Source organism: Cervus canadensis, chromosome 31 (assembly GCF_019320065.1).
Source record: "Cervus canadensis isolate Bull #8, Minnesota chromosome 31, ASM1932006v1, whole genome shotgun sequence".
Classification (NCBI taxonomy): domain Eukaryota; kingdom Metazoa; phylum Chordata; class Mammalia; order Artiodactyla; family Cervidae; genus Cervus; species Cervus canadensis.
The window spans coordinates 39,515,287-39,538,741 of NC_057416.1; the positions used below are offsets into that span (position 1 = coordinate 39,515,287).

The 23,455-nt window shown below is 44.3% G+C and overlaps 1 protein-coding gene across 1 annotated transcript in view; it reads right to left on the reverse strand.

The window, feature by feature from the left end:
- Nucleotides 1–229: 229 nt before the first annotated feature.
- Nucleotides 230–23,455, reverse strand: part of NR1D2 (nuclear receptor subfamily 1 group D member 2) — a 28,713-nt gene continuing 5,487 nt past the window's right edge. Inside the window, exons 2-8 of the mRNA XM_043454248.1 lie at nt 19,976–20,242; nt 19,019–19,107; nt 17,060–17,204; nt 14,665–15,290; nt 12,594–12,779; nt 10,249–10,459; nt 230–3,622 (exon numbers count right to left, since the gene is read on the reverse strand). Coding sequence (XP_043310183.1) covers nt 3,426–3,622; nt 10,249–10,459; nt 12,594–12,779; nt 14,665–15,290; nt 17,060–17,204; nt 19,019–19,107; nt 19,976–20,242 — 1,721 coding nt within the window. The 3' untranslated portion in view covers nt 230–3,425. The remainder of the gene's footprint in view (nt 3,623–10,248; nt 10,460–12,593; nt 12,780–14,664; nt 15,291–17,059; nt 17,205–19,018; nt 19,108–19,975; nt 20,243–23,455) is intronic.

Genomic DNA, 23,455 nt, shown 5'->3' on the forward strand with positions numbered 1-23,455 from the left:
AACCAGGAACCTCTTTTCAGCTGGCATCATAGAAAACTCAGTCTTTGCTGGAATCTCTAAACAAACTCTGAAGTCTCCTTTTTAAAAAAGTCCTGCATATTTATACCCCCACCCCCATGCTGAATCAGAGATCTACATAAAAGAGACCCTGCTCTGCTCAGGGAAAGCAGTAAGGTAATTATAGATGGTCTTACAAAAAACTCAGGATAGGAAAATACCAAATACCACACCTGGTTAGAAATAATATTTATTATTCCCTCCCCCCATGTACAGATTACTTTTCAGAAACATGAACATATTATCCATGTCTTCATCAATAACAGTTTGTAGAAAATAAACTTAATTCATATCTTGTCAACAATATAGTTCTATCATTTTTTTAAACAATAGCCATTTTATTTTTCCATGTTAGTTCAAGAATAGCTTCAAGTTTTACATTTCAGATCAAACCAAGACAATCTTTGTTTCTAGGTAATTGCCTGACAGAGCTCCCCCCTCCCAACCCCTAAAAAATTCTATGCCCTAAGTGATAAACTCTTCTTGTACATTCAGCAAACTTTATATTGGAAAAGAAAAAGAATAATTGAGATAGGTACTTACTCTCGTGCACAGTAATAAATCTAGCTGAGCTTCTACTCCTTGCTTTGCAATGATGTTTACATAAAAAAAAATCGTATCTTATCAAGTTACAATGGTAATTTCTTGAAATGTGTTTACAGAAGCTATACACTTAATCCACTGAAATTTCCTTCTGATTTTTGAATCTGTAATTAAACCATCGCCATAAGGAAAAGCTTCATCCCAAGAAGATGTTTCCCCTTTTCCTCAGCTATTTCTCTCTAAAGGCTTGAACTGTCTCTAAGATCATGTAAGGAGATACATTAAAAGCACAAGAAAAAAATGTTTTAGCTTGCTGACATAATGCCCTTAAGTTTGCTGACATAATGCCCATGTCTTAACTTTAAAATGTAAAATCAGAGTTAAAGCATCACTTAATTCATACAGTACATTGTTAATTAATCGACAGTGTCCCACAAACTCAGAAGTTCCCCAAACTGGTTGTCTTCTACACATTTATCAACAGTAAGTTTATAACCAATGACTCAATCAAAGAATGTGCTTGTAGTAGGCTGCTGGTTTAACTTTAGAATTACAAATTTAAATCGTGGGCTATTTTCAAATATAGAAACGCTAAGAGTGGCATATGAACTATTAAATTTGTTTCCCATTACCTACAGGAAGAATTTGTTCAAATAAAATTTTACAAGACAAAATGCAAATCTCTATACCTATATATAGATGTATACATGTATATATTGAACCTAACTAAAGTTTTATAAGCAATACTAACATAGTTCTGGTTACACATTCCTAAAGACTTAGTAACTGCTTTAAAGATATATGTTATAAAGAGGCTTATGCAAAAGGCAAAAATTAAGAAACAACATGATCTTTGAGGTTTTCAGTATTACATCAAAAAGCTGTTTCTATTTCCCATAGAAGAAAACTATGCATTTATCTTCGGAAAAAAATTATAAAAAGATAATGCTATCATGTAAAGAATTCACAAAAACTATACTGTATATCCCATAAAAGTCATACCTATTTAAGGTAAATCACAATTATGGTTTACCTTGTACTACAGACATCACCATCACCTTTCCTCTTTAATAAAGAGGGGGTTTAACTTTTTTAACTTACTTAACTAGTGCCACAGAAATTCAAGTCCTAGTAGCAACAAGTTAAACAAGGTTACAAAATAAGGCATTCTGCTCACATGTCATTAAAGGAACAGGCTGAGACAGTAAAGGGGACCTTTTCATTTTTGTAATTTTATATAATCTAAAAATTATACAGAAGGCAATCTTAACCCAAAGAATCCAATTAGCTGCTATCTTGCAGGGCAACAGAAAAACATACACAAAATCCTCAACTTTCAGGTGATTTTCTCCAACTGCCATAAAAAGGCCAATCTTAGCTATTTAATAAAGCCCAAGAACAGAAATAAGGATGAAATGTCTTTGACTATACTATTCCTAAGCCTGTAGGTCACACACTAAATGATTTTTCAAATTATAGGTTAAATCTAATTTGACAAAATCCCTGTAGTGTTGTTTAGGGGAAAAAACAAAACAAGTGGCTTCAGAACACACCTGCACATCTACATTCACACACAGGCACACATCAACACGTGAAACTGTTTTCTTAAACATCAGTTCTCCAGAAAAGAATCAAAATGTTTATCATCAAGCTGCAGCATGTGTATTAAGGGGCAGCAATGAAACCTTTTTAGCACAAGGTAAGAATCTGAATGAACTTTTAAATGACCAGTACCTGAAACCAAAAATTTTACTAAAGATGAACTCTAAAACACAAATTTTTTGAAAATCTGGACTCAACTGCCTGTTGCACTTTTACATTAAGTGGTGCTTAAATAAACAAAAATAGAGCATAAATTCAGCACTCTACTCTCTAAACATTTAAAGCAATGGTTATGTTATCAACAGGTAAAATGCACCTAATCTGGGTCTTTTGACACCTCTTGTTTTAAGTTTATTGTATGATAAAGTTCTTCACAGTTTAAAATATTGTGAAGAGATATATTTATGTATAACTATATTCACATAGATATTATGTACACATACTATGTATTTAATGTACCCATAATCTTTGAATATGTGTGTGCCAGAGGATACCCCACACATATGCAGGAACCCTGAATAGCAGATTGGTGTGGACTGAAATGATTTCTCAGAAAACAGTAGAAGTTAAAAAAAAAAGATAATTATTATGAATAATTATAACAAAAATTTTACTGTATTTACATAGTGCCTATCTCCCAAGAGGTAAAGATGCTTTACAGATGTTGGTTAGCATGTGTCAGGTGGGCCTGGGGGAAGGATCGGCTCTCATTTCCACAAGCAGGGAGCCTCCCAGGACCGAGCACGCTCACGACGACGACGGGGGCGCCCACACCGAAGTCTCCTCACTCGCAGGGCCTCAACCAGCAGATCAGAGTCCTGTGGTGAAATCAGGCTTCCATCTGACAGGAGGGGTAACTTCCACCACAGAGGGGTAACTTTAGGTCCTCAGATACTTGTGATTATGCCTTACATTTATGTCACAGGGAGATCAAATGGTTTTTGGTTTTGGCAGATGAGAAAGGCTAACATTCAGTGTGACTGTAATTCAGTGTAGCTTCTCCAGTTAAGTGCCGCACAGTTGACGGGTCACTCGGGACGCGGTCAGCCTCCGGCCAGGGCTGAGGAAATGCGGCGGACGGCTGCGGCCGACTGCGGAGACGGCCTGCGGGCTCCTCGTCTCCGAGGTCTCCACCTCCGCAGACGGCACGCACAGAGAAATAAGCATTCAGCACAAAATGTACAGTTAGCCTGGGTCGGTTCATGTCTAAATCAGCGAAGGCCTTAGGGGTGAACTTTAAAGGCCAGGAGCTCCTCAGAGTGCATGTTGTTTAAAGAGCGAAGATCTGGCAACTTTAGGAGAAGTTTTGTAAAAATAGAGGCCTCGTTTGGGTGGTTTTTCATTATTAAGGTCCTTAGCGCGCGGATGAGCGTTTCCTGCAAAGCCTCCACGGAGTTGACGTTTTCTATCCCCGATCGATCTGCGGAGAGCGAGGAGCAGGGGGAGAGGAGGAGACGCCCATGTTACTAACGGTAAACAGACATAACTGTACTTGTCAGTCTCATTAATGAACTCAAACCAAAGCTTTACACATGGGAACAAAGGCAAAAGATATCTGACAGAGTTTTTTAAATTCCAATGGCAAATGTTTGAAGCTATTAATCATATTATAAAATATGTATCATACAGTACACCTGATAAAATTCTTTATACTGCTTAGGTATCTTTGCTCACAAAAATCTAGAGGTTCTGATTTTTTAAAATTTGATGCCACCTAATTTCAACTGCTTCTAATGAGCAAAATGAGATGAGTCGTGTGGTTTGGAAGTGTATTTTCACCTCATACGGAACATTCCACATCTGCGTGTTACCACAGGCGGCAGACACCCAGGACCCACGCACGGACTCCTCTCCCCGTGAGTGGGCCAGACTCACTACTGATGAGTCAAGTATCCCAGGAAAAACCACAGCTTCCACCTCAGACAGTCTCTCACTGCTCGCTCTGAGGAAACCCAGATGCCATGTGAGGTGCCTAAAACGTGGTCCAAGTGCTCAGGAACGGAGGGCTGTCTCCAGCCGACAGCAGCCAGCGACCCAGTGGGACACCCAGTGGACAACTCGCAAGGAACCGACTCCTGCCAACAACCACGTGAATAAGCCTGGAGGTCGCTCTTGCCCTAGTGAAGCCTTCATATGGACTGTGGACAGCTTGAATACAACCTCCTCAGAAGCCCTGAGCCAGAGGCATCCATAGCCCAACCCTCAGAAACTGAGAGAGAATAAATGTACGCATTTTTAAGCCACGGAATCTCTAGGTAACTTGTTACGCAGTAGTAGTTAATCTAACATAGCACTCAATTTTATTATCTATTCAGCGCAGTTCAGTCACTCAGTCGTGTCCGACTCTTTGCGACCCCATGGACTGCAGCATGCCAGGCCTCCCTGTCCATCACCAACTCCCTGTTAATAGTTGTATTAAGTTGCATTTACTTTCATTTAGCATACTGTGTTTAAAAATGTTAATAAGTTAGTGATTTAATATAAACCAGCAATAAAGGAAACTACCTTTAAATGAACCAAACTACAGACTTTTTTCATCAGCAAGGACTATTTCTTCCCTTTACAACAGGAGACAGTTGTACTCAAGAAATATTCAATGGCTCCAAGAAGAGGGGGTTGTAATTAGCAAGAAAAAAACTTCTCCGAGGAAGCAAAATTCTCTGGCTATTTACACTCTTGTTTCATTTTTTTTACAAGGAAATCCGGGAGGTCTTCCATTGTGACTGGTAGCTGAAAAAGGCTACTTGGAATGGGAACATTCAAACCAAGGACTAAAATTTAATAGTAAAGGATGGGAGGTTGATTAACTCAATGCAGGAGAAAAATGATGAAAACAGCTTTGTATAACATTTAATAAAATTTGGATTATTGCTACAACTGTGCTAATTATTAAAGAAATAGAAACAATCTGAATGGTGACTACTGGTTGGGGGTGGCAGGGAGGGAAATCAACTTTTCACACAAAATTGTAAGATGGACAAAAGATCTCTTCGAGATCTCGACCCTTGACTTTGGCCATACAATCGTAAGGATCATCTCTGCAAAACTACTTAAAGCTTTCAATAATGCTTCCAAGACTCTCCGTTGCCTTTAATGTTCAAGCAATTGTTTTCTTTAACAGCCTTGCAATTCATTAATTCATTCACCAAACACTTTTGAATGAGTGTGGTTACTGGTATGTGTGTGCATAGTTGCTCAGTCGTGTCCGACTCTTGCAACCCCATAGACCGGAGCCCACCAGGCTCCTCTGTCCATGGGGATTTTCCAGGCAAGAATACTGGAGTGGGTTGCCATTGCCTTCTCCAGGTTACTGGTGTGGTGCTAGGCAAGAAGCAGTGACCGCAACAAACTGGAAGTCCTTGTATTTAGAGAGCTCGTATTTTGACAGAAGAAAGTAACTGGTTTACACTACGTCATCTGTAATTTACAATAACAACTGGGAAAAAATGACAATGATCCCAAAAACAAAACAGTCTAGATGGCAGCAGTACCAGTACCAAACAGTAAGTGGAAAAGGACACTTGAATTAAGTTTTATGTGTGGCTGATCCTCCAGTGATGATCTGGACTTTGAGTGGCCTATGCCTCTCTATTCAACTCCCTTCACTGTACCTAAGAATGTTAATCATAAAAAACCACGGTTTCATGATTTCGAGGCCAGAGGACCTAAGTACAAATGCAGCTGATCATAAACAACAATCCTCTAGCAACTGCAACACTAGAGGCACAGGCTGAAATGGAAACTTGTCTTCCAGACAGTGCACTACAAGCTGTACTGCTGGTCAGGACACACCTTTCCAGGTTCTTCACCATTTCATGAGAACTCCTCCTTGACTGTCGTCCTATAGATGGACGTGAAATCCCCTCCACAAGCCCCACGGGGACAACTGACGCCCGCACCCTGACGAGCCCGGCCTGACACCCGCAGGCCAGTCTGACCTCCACCTGGAAGGGACCCTACCCTTCCACACAGCCCGAAAAAGAACTAACCTGGGGGCAACTGCTCTTCTCCTCACGGTATCAAGCTTCTCCCCATCACTCAGGCAAGTAAGAGTTTGAGACCTCTCTCTCCCTTGGCAGCTAGAGCTGTTCTGTTAACAACCAGTACAGGGGGAGGCTTCTGAAGCTAGACTAGTAGGAGTGCAAATGCCTCATCAGCCAATTATTAAAAATGTGACCTCAGACAAATTATTTAAGCCCCTGTCCCTGCCTTTCCTCAAACTCCTCGCCTGTGTAACTGAGGATAGCATGTCTGAGCTCACAGGCATGGTCTGTCGTGAAGACAAAATTACATAATGAGATCATTAACTAGCATGTCGTCTGACAACCAAAACAAAACCAAAACCAGAAGGCAAGGGCAGACCCCAAGAAAAACAAAATCTATTTTGAATATAAAGCAAACTGTAATGTTGCTTAATTCTAAGCAGTTAGCAGAAAATACGGAAAGACAATCCATTACCTGACACTGGAATGTTCCCTTCAGGAAGCACAGGTTTAGGGGAGAGCCTATGTTGCCTTGTTACCCCTTCAGCCCCACTGAGGGAACATTATGAGCACTATTCCCGTAATCATAACACTTAACTAAGTGTGCTTTACTGTTCAATTTTTAGAATCAACTGATAAATAAAGCATGGAAGACAGTCACATCTCTAGAACAGAATGTAAACGTTTTCATTCTCGACGCCACAGAAGAAACGTTCCGGCAAAAGAAGTCAGGCCGCAGAGAAAGTAGGATGCTGCCTCCCTGGATAGTGAGGAGGGGCGAGCTGAACTCCCGAGAGGTTACGGCCACGTGTAGGAGCAGAGTGTGAGCATATTACAGTCATTATATAACTAAAGTAACTGGGGGCGGGGAGGGGGGGGCATAAAAGCTGAGAGGGAAAAAGGAGAGGGTGCTTTCATTTATCAGTTGAAAAGTGAAAGTAGCTCAGTTGTGTCTGACTCTTTGCAACCTGATAGACTATACAGAATACTGGAATGGGTAACTTTTCCCTTCTCCAGGGGATCTACCCAACCCGGGAATCGAACCAGGGTCTCCTGCAATGCAGGTGGATTCTTCACCAGCTGAGCTATCATTTATCAGTTACATCGACTAAATAAAAAGGCGACAGGATAGTATTTCAAGTTGGATCGGCAATCATCAGAACAACCCTGAAGAACAGGCTAGCAAGAGAATAAAGAGACCTTCCATTTTATACCCTTCCACCATTACTGGATTTTATTTTCCTGCTTTAAAAATAACAATAGTCCTTTTTAAGTGACAAAGATTTAAATTTGATATGAACATTATCATAAAGTGGAACAATGTATCATTTTAAGATGCAGGTATTTTTGTGTTGCTTGTATATCTTCATGTATAAACAACAAAAATAAGAAGGCTGTATCTTCTTTTACAATCCGTCCTTCTCCTTTATTACTATATATCCACAAGCAGGCAAAGGGACAAATGGGTCGGTGGGTAAATGACTAGAGAGAGACCCCTAAGGTTAATGGTGCTTTTTTGTGGTGATATTATCACCCCTTATTTTCATCTTAATATTGACACTGTCTAATTTCTCAAAGAACCTGTATTATTCTTATGATCGGGAGACAAAACAAGGCTTTCTCCAAGTTAAAATCTGAAACAACAGAGAAATCACATTCCTGGTGGAAAGGTGGAAGGAGCATGGTGCCTGGAGAGCGCCCCCGCGCCCCCGGCCGCATCCCCCGCGCCCTGCCCCGGGAGCGGGGCGGGGCTGTCGTCTACCCCCTGACCTGCCCCGGGAGCGCCCCTGCGCCCGGCCGTGTCCCCCCCCGACCTGCCCCGGGAGCGCCCCCCGCCCCCGGCCGTCCCCTCCGCTGACCTGCCCCGGGAGCGCCCCCCGCCCCCGGCCGTGTCCCTCCCCCCGGCCTGCCCCAGGGGCACCCCTGCGCCCCCCTCCCCTGACCTGCCCCGGGAGCGCCCCCCGCCCCCGGCCGTCCCCCCCGCCCCGACCTGCCCCAGGGGCACCCCGGCGCCCCCCTCCCCGGCCGTCCGTTCCGCTGACCTGCCCCGGGAGCGCCCCCCGCCCCCGCCTCCTCCTCACCCCTGAAGTCACCCGCACGGCCTCCGGAGCCGACCCTGCAGCTGCCGGCGCCGGCCTGACGCCCCGGGGTGAACACTCAGGACCATGTCACAGCAGCGCGGCGCTCACGCCCGGGCGCCCCCCACCGTGGAGCCGCACTGCCGCCGGCCCGATCTCACGGAGCTGTGGGCTCTCACAGCGGTCACTCCGCCCGGGGCTCCCGAACCCCGCCTCCCGCCCCTCGGCCCCGGGCGTCCTCACCTTCCGCTGGAGAAACCTAACACTCCACCCTCACGGTCCAGCTCCACCACCGTCCTGCCCACAAAGCCTTCTTCCTTCCCAAGACGCCCATCTACCGCAGGCAGAACCTCAGGGTTAGAACACAAAGCTTTCTGTGTTGTTTCCGTCTCTCCAAATGGAACATGCAGCGTGTGTCTTAAAACTTGTTCTGTCACCCAGAGCACCTCACACTTCAGGCACATTCACGAAATTAAAAAGTTAACGAGTATGGATCACCTGTAGTTTCATGATTACAGATTTACTAACCTGATACCAACTCAAACCATTACTAATTACTTATCAAGAGACTCTGCAAAATGGTGGGTTATGTGCAAGAGGCTTCCCAGGTGGTGCTAGTGGTAAAGAACCCACCTGCCAATGCAGGAGATGCAAGAGATAAAGGTTTGATCCCCGGGTCAGGAAGATCCCCTGGAGGAGGAAACGGCAACCCACTCCAGTATCCTTGCCTAGAGAATGCCACGGACAGAGGAGTCCATGGGGTCGCAAAGAGTCTGACACGACGAGGGATTGAACACACACATGAGCAAGAGGCATTGAAAAGCTACTAAGAAACCAGGCCGCCCTCCCTGACACGGTCCATCATATTATCCCATGAGTGCAGGCAGAGCAGGTCAGAAAAGGTGGCCAAACAACGCTCGCAAACGGCCTAAGTCTCCACCACTGGCGTGCAACGGGCCCTTCACGATACACAGAGAACTCACCCTCTGCAGGGACACTGGTGTGAGAGTCACCGCCTCACAGCTGAGCCCAGGACCGGGGGCCACACGCACACCTCACAACCCTCCCTGTGCTCAGCACAAGCGCTTTCACACAGCAGGAAGTCAATGGGAAACTTAAAGTCAGTCACGTGGAAATACTGTCGAATTCTCCACGAATGGTTTAAAATAAAGTCAGGGACACCTGAAAACGGCTGGCACGTTTTTACATGTTCCCAAGGAGGTCCCTGTCTCAGTTCCCAATTTCTTAATCCCTGTTACTGTCTGAGCTGAGATACGTTGGTCAGAAGCAACCGCAGTGGAACCACGGTGGCAGGGAAACTGGGCAACACCGTGGGTGCCTCCCAAGCCTCAGGAAACGCTGGGACACGGCAGCCGCCTCACTTGCTCATGCAGGCGCTCGCCTCTGCCCTGTGCCGAGGCCCGTGAGGCTCCCATGCACACTCGCTTCCCTTCCCGGGAGGAGGAGACCGAGACCCAGAGACAGACGGTACTTACCCAGCCACACAGAGAGCTCAGGAGCAAAGCTCAGTGAGAGCCTACAACTCGTAATTCTGATTTTTATAACAAAAGACAGTAATATCATACATCTTGATACTTACAACACTTTCAAGTAACACATAGTATTTTTAAATAAAACTTAGATTTGGATTACCACCACCTACCTGGAGATATACAATGTTGCAAAAAATAAATCCATAAGATATTAAGACTTGTAAAAAAAAATATGAACAAAAGCTAAAGATTAAGAGAGGCAGACATGAGACCCAGATCTCAACATCTGTTTATCACTATACAGCCCTTTTGACTTTTACTGTCATGGGAAAAAAAAATTCATCATGCAAAAATAACAGACCCCTAGTTCAGCATCTTCCCTAAGGCCTTCGTCCCTCCACACGACCTGCCAGAACCTAGGCCACTGCAGCCTTCTCCCCAGGCTGCTCACTACATTCCAGGGGTGGCACGATTGTGAACCGGCTTCCTTACCTGCAGAGACCAGGACAACTGCTGTAAACAGACTCATCTCTTCATCACTAAGTTGGAGGGCATTTAGCTTCTCACTAAATTCAAACATAGAGTTTAGCAGATCCCCTGCTCCCATTGAGTGTAAATCATCCACACTATACTTCTTTCCACTTAAAAAGGTGACGGTACGTTCCTTTGCATCAAACAATGACGCAAACCGTACCATTAAAACCTGGAAAAAGAGAAAGACTTCAATGTATATGGGGAAGTTCAATCGTAATACGAGAAAATAACTCAGTATTCAAGCTAGTTAAGAGATAGCCTATGTATTTTAAAAAGTTGTAGAAGAAAAACTGAGTTTATTTTTACCCAGAACCATTTGCTTAAGGCAAATTCTCCATCAAAGCAATACTCTAGGAATAGCATCAAAAAAAAAAAAAAAAAAAAAAAAAAAAAAATCCAACCACCAGTGGCAAAATACTCAACGCCTATGGTGCTCTAAAGCTATTAAAGATTCTGAAATGCAGATTCAAAATTAAAGCAGGCAAAAAAACCCCAAATTAAAGCAGGCAATAATGCTAAGAAGTCTGAAACTGGACCTTGGTCAAAGGTATTAAAGAAACTCTTTTAAGCTATCAAGTACATCACACGGTCTCTAAGCCCAAAGTAAAAAGAGCAGTATTTCAATGCAACAACACTTGGAAACATCCAAACACCAAATGTAGGCAAGGAAAGATGAACTCTAGTTAGTCTATTTCAAGAAAGGGTAACCCCAAAAGACACAAACTATCACAGTGACTGCTCCAGTTATCAAGTCATGATGGAAATCCAAACCAAGCATCACTGCGGACCTGCAAGCTCGTTCCACTGCAGTCACTGCTAACGACCATGTCCCTTGTTTCTCGTGTAACCAGAGGAACACTGAACAAACATCTGCCCTTTGCAGAGCTCCCAAGCAAAGACGCTTCACCCAAGACAGCCTGAGAGAGAGGAAGCCTTCTAAGAAGACAGAGCTAGCCCCACAGCCAGCTGTCTCCAGACAGATCACAAGGGGAACAGAACGCAAGTCCTGGACAATGAGATTTGTGTTCTAGTCATGACTGTCATGAATTTACTGATAACCAAGGAAAGAAAACTCTCTTCACCTCTCTGGGCTATATCGTTCTGTAACCTCATAACTGGGTGAACTGAACTTGATTTCTGACATCCCTTCTGACTCTCAATCTGGAGGTCCATTGGTCAAGAGTCTGTCTTCCAATGCAGGGGACACGGGTTCGATGCCTGGTCAGGGAACTAGGATCTGACATGCCCCGAATGGAGGAGCCCACGCACTGCAGCAAAGGCCCAGCGCAGCCAAAGACCCTTAAGTCTGATGTTTTCCTTTAAACTGAAAATTCCAACCTATAGGTGTTTCTTTGGAATTACATCACAGCTATTTTATTTATGAAAACTTCTTCTCTATTCTAGTCCAAGTGCCCCAGAGAACAGAGCCAAAGGCAAGGGGTTTTGAGGGGGGTGCAGGTGTGAAAACAGGCGTGAGGAAGAAGGAAGTGTGATGAAAGCAAAGTCAGTAGCGGAGGACGTGTCACCAAGCTGGACACTGCCTGACATCAAGCACAGCTGAGATCTGGGCCACGGAGGGCCATCCAGGGACATGAAGCCCCCCCACCGCCGCGCCACATCCTCTGCTGATTAAAGGCTGGGGCCGCCCAACATCAGCTCCCACCCTCCCCTGCACTTCAGGACAGCGCCCACGTGAGCTCCAGGCCAGGCCTGCGCCTGCGCCCACCTCAGCTGCGACAGGAAGCCCCGGGCCGACAGATGAGAGGCACCTGGCCCTGCACGGAGAGAGGCTCTGTCTGCGTCCTACTCAAGTTGGCGACAAGAGCTGCCCCAGGCCCAGGAGACAGCATCACACAGAAAGAGAAGCTGGAGTCAAAAATGCAGCCAAGGATTCTGACGAGGCCAAGAGGATTGTGGTAGTACATATGAAACGTCTGCTACATCAACCGAATATTCCACCATCTCTTAAGACACAAAAACACCGATCTGTTTTCCCTTTGGTCCGGTACTGAACCCAGGAAATGCTGGGCTGGGCTTTCAGTAGGTGTCTAACTCCAGAGAACCTGCCGGGTTCACACCTGAAGGCGGTTTCAGAACTTGGGGTTGCTGTGCTGCAAACCCAGCACATTTGTGTTTCAAGTCTTGAGTAACGCAGGGTTTACCTTGTCTCTCCCCAAGATCCTGGGATGGTCATGCTTTTCTTGGTAGTTTCAGCCTCTGGACTACAAATACTTGTTGAGAAAAGAATGAAAATAAAATACTACCCTGCCCAGTATCAACATTCAAGATAAATAAATACCTACCTCAAAAGTCCCAGCCTTTAAAAGGTTGACCTGGTCGTGCTGCGAGAGATCTCTGAACCCAGGAATACGCTTTGCAAACTCCACCACTTCCTTCACTGCTGGGGTGAAGCTCATGGAAAATTCTTCCCAGATTTCATGTCCCGATTTATGAGGATCTACGTACGGAGACTTACTCATTGGACAAACCTAATATGTGCAAAACAGAAGAAATCTTCGATTATGAGAGGTGGGAAAGAAACTTCAAAGGCAGCATATCAGTCACTGGAAACCCCAACAGGAAAATACTCTGTGACACCATAGAATCTACTGATATTAGCTAGCACTTTCTTTACTGGCTGCTCCCCTTGTGACAGAAAGACTCAGAGCATCCTAATTTAAACAGCAGTTAACTTATCATAAAAGAAGTAGACTAAGCAAAAGGTTCATCTATTACAAGCTGGTTCAAAAATCTGGTACACAATCTATAGAAACATAAATTAGCTGAGCAGTTGCAGGGCTGGGGCTGGGGGTAGGTACTGTTTGCAAATAGGCACAAGGGATGTTTTGGGGGGTGATGGGGATGTTTTAACACTGGACTATGGCAATGGTGCATAACTAAAATTACTAAAAAGCACTGAAATTGAACCCTCTGTTGCACAGGTTTGACAGTGGACTCTGTAACACTATTGTCATCTCACACTGGTTTTACAAGTGTCAAGCAAACTCACACGTGCACTTGACTCTCAGTCCTGTTACTTAGGTATGGCAGACATACAATTACCATCTCTTAGGCAAGGAAATGGGACTTTAAGTGGGTTAGTGATCCATCCAAATATAGCTAGAAGTCAAGGCCTAGAGCCCTACCCCACACTTAGTATTTCAAAACTGTTTCCTATATAGGCAAAATTACACTGCTGTAATTTCAAAGAAGAAAAGGTCTGAGATGCTTCATTGTTTTAAAAGAGGTCACTGACCACTTATTTCATATACAATGGTGTGACCACTGGCCTCCACTTTTTCAGTGAGGATACAATGGCTGGACACACAAGGTGCACCTTCTAAACGAGGATGGGGAGGAAAGAAGAGGCCAGAGGAGGGACCGGCACACCACGGAGATACAAAATGAAATCAGCCTTCACGTGCCGACTAAACCCACGAGATCCAGAAACGGGACGGCTCCATGACCATGGACAACATCACAAATTAGAACCTAAACACTTACGGATTTTCCCCTCCTTACGGCAGTCACTAAGCCTAAAGAATATAAGGTTACCTTCCAGATCCATGGAATCAAATAACTTCAAGGGACCAAAAACAAACACACACCTAACATTAGGATTGGGGTAGAGTCAACTATTTGATGAAAAATGAAGATCTGAATTACCCTGGTGTAGAAAACACCAAGCACTATCAAAGGACCTCCTGGTGTCAACAGAGCCGTGGGCCTGCTGCTCTGGATGACACTCTGGCTGAGCACCCACGACGTGCTTTCATGCAGACTGCTGTATTTGTTGAAACACTTAAATGACGTGACACTGACTCATCCCACAGGATGAAGTCTGAGAAAATTCTTAGAATCCGGCGGATTATCTTAAACTATTCCCAAGTTTTCAAACCATGAAACACCCATGCTCTACATCCAAAGACCTCTTCATATCATGATGGTTCAAGAAGACACTTTCTATCCCAATCAAGGAATTACTGACTGTGGCAAGCTAAAGGATCAGTCCCTTGAGGAAATCCCAACGCTAGTAAGGCCAAGACTAACTTGAATACCTGTATTTTGAAAGGGTTTTTTAAGAATTAAAGGATCAATTCTTCATAACCCATATTTTACATAAAATCCTAATTCCGATCATAGTATCAATCAAATAACACGTTTGTGTACCTAGCTTTGTGTGAAAGCAGATCATTCCACAAATGCTGTTTATTCAAAATATTTGACCTAAAATACCACGCAAAAGGGATTCTAATAAATCTAGCTTTGCTGACCCTCACCCCCGCCTCTGAATTTGGAATGGCCTCCGAATAAAAGAAAGCCTTCACAGTTTTCCTCGACACAAAGTGAGCAAAAGAAGGGATTTCACTATACCAGGTGCATTCTCCCGCCAGTGTTGCACAGGAAACCGTTCTTGTTCTCATTCTGAGAAAACCCATCCATGGAAACTCTGTCACACACTCTCTGAGTATAAGCGCCGGGGAAGCTCACGCAGTGTCCGCCCGCCACACAGACGCCGTGCCCGCCGGGGTAGTGCACGCCGCTCCGGCCCTTGTAGAGCCCGCTGAGATGCGGCGGGCTCTCGGCGCAGGGGAAGCGGCCGCGCGGCCCGCCCACACAGTGCTCGTGGCTCACGCTGTACGGCTCCGGGTTCTTAGGGATCCGCTCTCGCGGCGGCGCCGAGGTCTCCGCTGAGCTTTCGCGCGGCTCCTGATTATACATGAAGGTGTCCTTGTGCGCTCTGGTTACCATGCCGATCACTTCCTCCTTCGCAAAATCGGCGGAGGAGGGAGAAGAGCTTTTGCTGTTGTCCGGCTCCAGCTGGGGTTTGGGTCGCGGTTGTTCCTGGGCTGGCAAGGCGATCTGCTCATGGTGGTCTGCTAAAGGGTCACTGTGCAAACGACCACTGAGCTGGCTGTCCATCATGGTCCTCATCGCACTCTGCATCTCGATCAGCATGCGCTGCTTTTCACGCTTAGGAATGCGCCCAAACCGAACAGCTATTGCAGAAAAAGATATTCAACGTCTACAGGTTAAATAAGACCCATTTATTCCAAAGAGTAACACAGCACTGGCTCTGACAACTACAGCTTCTGATGACACAAGAGTGCCCACTTGAGTCTGGCCAAAAATCATTCTAAACCTGCCAGTTATGTTTTTGAGGAACCACAGGAAGCGGGAGTGGGGAGAGAAAATTTTCACTTTTCTCTCAAAATAAAGCTAAAGAGAAGACTTCTTGGGTATTTTATAAGCAAAGTCTAAGAAAGAAATTTGAAATTAACTAATGAAAATCAGTTTGAAACAAACCAGCATTACTACTCAGCACCTTACTAACCAAGGCTGAAGGCTGTCCTCAGGAAAGCATTCAGCTATCCACATCCATCAACTCTGATGGGTAGGAACAATCACTTCCCCTGACCTTTGTCTGTTCATCTCTGTAACCTTATCCTCAAGACCCAACTATTAAGTGATCACCTTTTCCAACTTCTTAAGAGAAAATCTTAACAGAAAAGAAAAAAAAAGTCACAGTCAATAGAAATGCAGTTATTGGAAAATAAACTGGCTGGATTTTAATTAAAATCAATGAAACAAAAACAAAAGCATTCATTTGCACTATCTTAGAGGCTAGTCCTGTCTCCAACATTCCTATCCCTGAGGGAAAGAAAAGCTTCTTTCTATTCTAGTATTTATACACAGATAATAAAAATTCAATGTATCCACCCTGCAAGGAAGTCTCACTGCTCTAACTGCAGCCTCTTACACTATCAACCGCAGACATAACAACTTAATCATTTTGCACAGTCTACCTTAGCTTCTCTCTGCATGACTGATGGCCATTTTTACTCTTGTGGAAATCACAATATCCATCAAGTTTGGATTAGTATTTCTAGAGCCATAAAAAAAAATTTTTTTAAAGCAATTGAAAACATAGAACATCAATTGCTAAAACCTGTCATTCAAGAACCTACTTATTACAACGCTGTGTTTCTGTGTCAGTAGATACTAGCTAGAGTAACCTAAGGGACTGCTTAAATCACTCTTCCCTAGATGAATACAAGGCTCATTCTTAGCAGTTCTCAATTAACTCCTAACCTGACCCCTCTGAAAGTCTCACAATCCTCAGTTACGTTACTTGGAGGAGAATGAGACTACCCAAACATGATTCCCCAAACACTACAGAAGAGTCAGATCTCCCAGGGAGGTCGTCCACAAAGGACACTAACCAATCACCACCACCCTGTTGCCCACAGGAGTGGCGCACGCCAGGACTGAGCTGCCACCTCCTCAGCAGACGCGTCTTTCAATCTTGCGTCACCTTTGAAAGTACTCACAATCGGCGCCTAAGAGCACGGTGTCATCTCAGGACTGAGAAGTCACAGAGCTAACTCACAGAGGGAGAAATGCGTTCCTCAGAACTGCTAAGAAAGAAATCAGGGGGAAAAGCCAAGAACTCCTTTATCATGAAAAACTATACCTTTCTTTTTTTTTGAAAAAGTACTCAAATCACACAGAGGAAAAATGGGTCTTTTCACAGGCAAGAAACAAAAAAAAGAAGTGAGTCAAAAGCTGTTTCTGAGGTGATGATGCTAAAATTTGACTTTAATCAATTTGGCATCCTGTAAGACCACAAAATGTGTTTTTGAAAATCTGTTTCACCCTGAGCACAAGGGGGCTACTACTGGTAATTGACTTACAGCTCTGGTGCACGCTGAGGAATAACGCCAAGCCCCATATGCTTTAAGAAGAGCACTCTAAACTAGGGACATACCATCTCTTGACATCCCAACAGACAGACACTTTTTGAAGCGACACTGCTGGCATCTGTTCCTATTCATTCTCATTATAGAGCAGTTTTCATTCTTCAGGCACTTCTTGTACTGAATGTTTTGCTGAATGCTTCTCCGGAAAAAACCCTAAGAACAAAGGAAGATGTAGGGATCCGATTAAAAACATCCAGAGGAACTCCCTCTAAGCGTCCCCCACACCTAATTAGCCAGTACGCTACCAGGACCCGAGAGGTCATTCTGGCTCAGAGCAGGGGAAGACGACACTGACGCTCAGACCGCCACCCAGCTCTTAGCAGTACCTGCGAGCGCCTGCCGGCCACGCGGAGCTCTTTTCCCGCTTCCCTTTGGAGTCTCAGTGCTGCCAAAGCCCCCGTGTCCTACACTCCGTTCACCCTGTTACCAGCCGGGCCTGCAGCCACGCTTTCCAGCTCATCCTGGAGTCACATTCAACTTCCCAAGCTCGTGCAATATGAAGGACGTCCTCAACAAGATGACAGAGAATGGTGTTCCATACTGCAGTTCCCTCGCTAGATCTAAGGATCACATTAGGAGAACTTGGTCTTTCCTGGATTACCACCAGCTGACACCTCCTTATCATTCCAGATGTTCCGGGTTACTTATCAGCTACAGGTAAGTGTCACACACACCCACAGCTCCCAGCTGGATGACTGCACACAGCTGCCGTATTTACTGCACAAACAATCCAAGTTCATGCTCTGTGAGTGGTCTGCAAAGACCTCCCCTTGACTTTTTCAGGAAAATCAAAATCACCTAAATTATTTTAAACTGCAGTTTCCTCGACTGTCGTTAACTAACCACATTATTGGATGAATCTGTATTAGTGATTGTGGGATATAACATTTTTATGCTTTGTTACTATAATACTATACTTGGGCACTATGATATCTGAGCTAGATCTTTAAGAGCAATTATGTGTGGCATTTATCAAGAATATGCACTGATATTCATTTGCTTGTGCTTTTGTTTCTCTAGCTAGAAACATAGTTATTTCATATCTTTTGTTAAAAGAAAAAAAAAGAAAAACTATTTATAGAATTTTTAAAACAATGAAAAAGTGCTATTTCTGAATAGAGTATAGTAGTCCTGTGACGTGATCGAGCCATTAAGAGCTACAAAACTCACAGCTCATTCAGAGCCACCCTAGAAAGTATCTTCCCCTTCATCATGTATATTCACTGTTTTGCTCACCCACCATATCCAGCCAAACTGGGTTCCTGCTTCTGGCTTTCAGTGAGAGGACAGCACCAACACAAGTCCTGGCTGTGTCAGTTTTAGACACTCAGGAGGAAGGACTGTGCCAGATGAGAAGAGAGAGTCCCTAGATGTAAGTAGGAAGTACAGACTTCTCACTTGGAATTACCTGACTCAGGAATATTCAACTCAACTTACAAATGAGCTTACCTAGGGCTCAATTTATACTTGAGATTCTTTCACTGACTTGGCATCACTTCCGAAGGTATCACATTTTTACAAGCATCTAGGAATTGCGCCCAGTTCCCAGCACCTGCCACGTCAGAGTGTCAAAGGACCTGATGAGATCTGTTCCAAGCCTGGCTTAGTCTAAGTCTCGAGAAGGCAACAGCCTCATCCGTGTGCTCCCTGCCGTCCACTGCCACCCAGGACAGTGCCTGACGCGTCGGTGAGTGACACACTTCACACCAGATTCAAGTGTAAGATAGCAAATTTATTTTGATCAAAATCTTAAAGGAAAAAGAAATACTAAAAAAAAAAAAAGAAACACTAAATATATTTAAAATGTAGTTTTGAAATATATTTTTCAAAATGAGTTATGTTTGTACACTACATAAAATGCTTAAAACTTTAAGGAGCAGCTGACTTCTCTTCTCCTTCCAGATTATCGACCATGTGATTTCTTTAATCCCAGAATCGGCAGCTTAAACAAATAAAGCATGCATTACCTTACAGCCTTCACAAGCATGAACGCCGTAGTGGAATCCTGAGGCCACGTCCCCGCAGACTTTACACAGGAGAACCATGCCACTGAATTCTGAAGCACAAATAGACAGAAAAGTGAAAAGCTGGAAGAAAAGCTAAAACTATTTCTTTCCAACAGAGTACTGTATTTTGTTCAACTTATAAATACTTTAAAAAATATACAAATATACTTTTATAATGTCAGAGAAAAATCTTTACACCAAATTGACAATCAAAAGAAATCACGCCTTATGGCATGGCCAAAACTCTCTCAGAGAGCTGAAGATTCTGGACATACTCTGAAATTTTGTAAATCTAGAGTTACTCTACATCAGATATGCAACCAGAACTAAGAAAACAATTCTGCTGGGTAAGAGTCAAGGAATCAGCGCCAGGGGCGTCAACCAACAAAAGGTGCGAAGCGGGGTCTCCACAGGCCGCTGTGCAAACAGTCCAACCCACCTGTGGGCAGAGCCAGGTGCCAGCCCTTCCTGACCCTGCCCTGAGGCCGCCTGTGACCTCTGCACTCACTCACGGATCCACATTCCCACTACTCTGTGGGATATTCCAACCCTCCAAACATTCCTAGCGCCAGGCTTCATGAAAGCAAGCTCCTTTCCGTGAGTGAGTGCTCCCCTCTAGAAACCAGAGTCAGCACTAGGAGGGCAGAAGAAAGACAACTGTGGAAGCTAAGAGGGCACCCGAGGGGAAACACAGGCAGACGGACCACCTCACCACAGAGCACTGATTAAGACAGGCCCTAGGCTGAAACTTTTAATTAAGGTCATCACTGATTTCTTAATAACTACTAAACTGTAACTACCCAGAAGGGGGTGAAAAGTACACCCAGAAATAAAACGGTCCCCACCAAATGAGCAGGTGATAAAGTAAGCCCCACCTGCGATTAGTGGCGTCAACTGTCAGAAAACCAGACAACTCACTTGTGACTCCACTGTGACTCTTTGTCAGCCCAGGGGCGCTCGATTTGCTGGTTTTCATAGAACAATCTATTCGATCGTTCTTCAGGATGCCTTCAATATTGGAGAGATCACCATTTTTGGGGTTCCCATTGCTATCAGAGTGAGTGCTGTTTGGAGAAGACGGGACAGAGGAGGAGTTGGACTGGAAACTGTTCTCGGAGCCCTCACTGTGACAAGAGGCAGGGCTGGACGCTGAGCTGGAAGAACTGATGTAGGCAATCACACCTCCTGGAAGAGACGGGAAATCAGGTAATTAGACACATGATAATGCGTATTTTCTATTTTCACAAATCTCAATAGTAAAGTCACTAACTCTGGAAAACAGGTTAATGATCAAAATTACCGCAAAAGGGAAAAGTAGCTTATTTTCTTCCCTATTTCCTACTAGTCTTGCTTCCACAGAGTTCAAAGCTATAAAATTCCCACTGGTTTAAAAAGTGGGCAGGCTCTCACTGGCTCTGTGATTCTCAGCATGTGCTGATCCAAACTTAAAAGCTTTTCATTTTCCAAACTACTCCTAAAAGGGGATGGAAGACCCTCCTGAGTGACAGCAAAGCCAGTCATCACGTTGCCTGGGCCGTGAGGAAACCTGGTTCTGGTCCCCTCTCTGCCTCCTTTCTTATCCCCTTACATGACACTGTCCCAGAACAGCGGGCCCATCCCTTACCCACCCCACCCTCCAGCATCTGGCTAAAACACAGGTCAATGAAGCACAGATGTAACATGTAGAGCTCCGGACAAAGGAATCTCTCTGGAAACACAACGCCTTTCACAGCTGTTGCTCTCACAGTCTGTGTTCTGATGCTCCCCAAAGACCCCACAACTACCCACTGAACCTCACTTCCGCACCTGCCTTCTCCACCTACTCCTGCCACTGGACTTGCAGACACACTCCTCTCCATGCAGCTCTTAAGAAACCCAGACGCACCACTTGTTCTTCTGACTCACTGTTTACAGTGAGTGTCAAAGAGGCTGGAAGGTGGAAGGCACGCTCTAAGCCAACTCCCCCTTCACAGAGCTACCTTCAGGACACTCTTCACCACTTCATTAGGATAAACTCCACAACTCCCCCTGAAACTGGCCCTGACCTCTTAAGAGACTGCAAACCTTCCAGCTTAAGAAATAGCACTTAAAATGACTCTTAGGGTATAATTTCAAACTTCTTCCCTGAAAGTGATAAAATGCTTCAAGAGTAACCTCATGACCAAAAGTATTATTTTTCCAAATCCCAGGCCAAACAAGTAATTTTCATCTTCTCCGCCAAGGCCTCCTGTGGTTTCTTTTCTTCTCTCCTCCATCATCAGCCAACATTTACTGGCTTTTTCAATGTGTACCACATACAAACGTTAATTATCTCCCTTCCATCACTGTCTTGAACTCTTACTTAAACCTACTGTTTACCTGTTTCCATCTACTTCTCAACAAGAGAGATTACAAGTACCTAGGTGCAGAGTGTCTATACATGCTTTACAGATACAAGTCTGACATAAATTTTTTCTTTTTTTTTGGCTGTGGCATGTGGGATACTACTTCCCCGACCAGGGATCAAACTGGTGCCCCCTGCAGTGGAAGCACGGAATCCTAACCACCGGACCACCAGGGAAGTTCCAAGACATAAATTATTTCTAATACCTACTTTTCTGCCTTTGTAAAGCCCACATCTAATATCATGGGCAGATCGAAACAGTATAAAATATTACTGTAGCTGTTGTTGTTGAGTTGCTAAGTTGCATTTGATTCTTTTGAGACCCCATATGGCAGTAACAAGTAAAAGACATTTCTGAGAACAACCTGAGATGACTATTCTGAAGTGGAGGATTTTACAGGTTCCCAAAGTAACAACTGCAATGTAAGCATTCACTCTGAAACAAATGCTTTGTCTGCTAAAGGGAAAAGACACCCCAGTCTTTTTTTAAATAACAGCCAGACTTTATAGGATATTCAAGTGTATACATGCGCGCACGCATACACACACAGCAAAATGCTAAGGCCAAATCAATTCCAAAGAACAGAAGAACAGAAAGTCATTTCCATTTACAGAGAAGGAAAAAAAAGGCAGAGGAATAAGTCACTTTTAGTCTGTCATGATGACATTAGGAACCAGACATGTATTTAAGTACCAATTACACAAATCCAGACTCGGAAGCCCCTAGGAAGTACAGCCACAACCACAGTGCTCTGGTTATGACCCAGAAAAGAAGTGAGAACAGGTGCCAGCTGTGCCAAGAGAAACACAACGGTGTTCATCGTGCACAAACTTAAAGTGCACAGTGCAGCTAAATGCACTTGAGTCTTTTTAATCGTCTTGCTCGTACATCTTTGAAATTAATTTTTATTGAATATAGTTGATTTACAATGTTGTGTTAACTTCTCCTATACAGCAAGGTGACTCAGTTACATATATATACACACACACACATCCTTTTTCAAATTCTTTTCCATTATGGTTTACCCCAGGATATTGAATATAGTTCTCTGTGCTATACAGGAGAACCTTGTTGTTTATCTGCACTTGAGTCTTAAAAAGACAAAAAATACAACGTGGACAATTCCATCCACTTTTCCATTCCGGAAGCATACACCTGACATCGGCACTGAAGCTGGAGGTGCGAATCCGCTTTTCCTAAAGTCTGACCCACTTCCAGATGCCCGTAACCTGCACTTCCCACCTGCCCAGGGTGAAGCCTGAGCTTTAGGATTAATACCTGTCCTGCAACCTGGTCCCTACCCACACACACCGGTCACTCTCAAGGCTTGGTCCTGCACCAGTGGCTTTGGCATCACCTGGAACTCGGTTAGAAACTCAAGTTCTCAGGTCTCACTCTTCCGATGCACAGTGAAGTCTGAGAGTCACTGTTAAAAGTCAATGACTTCATCTGTGCTCAATGGGAGAAAAAGCAACCAAGGGTAATCTTACTAACAAGAATTTTATCTAACACTGATTTTAAAATCTGAAGACTCTTCAATACTCCAAACACAAGAAAGAGTCCTAACTTTGAGTTTACTCTCACTATCCAAAGAGATTACGCGAAATACGCATCAAAACTGCCCCTAGTGTTTTTCTCAAAATACACACTTCCAAGACCCTGCTCGAGCTGGAGAAGGCACCCTCAGGAATGAGCTTTTTTTTTGGCTGTGCTGGGTCTTCTGTGCGGCACTGGAGCTTTCTCTAGTTGCGGCGAGCAGGGTCTACTCTTGGTTGCAGCGTGTGGGTTTCTCATTTCGGTGGCTTTTCTTGCTGCGAAGCACAGGCTCAGAACACAGGCTCAGCAGTCCTAGCTCATGGGCTCAGTTGCTCTGTGGCAAGGCAAATTCTTAACCACTGGACCACCCAGGAAGTCCAGGAATGAGCATTTTGAACAAGTTCTCAAGGCAAGTCTTTGCAGGCAGAAGTTTAAGAATGGCTACAATTAATATACTATGGTTTCTCTTCAAAACGTA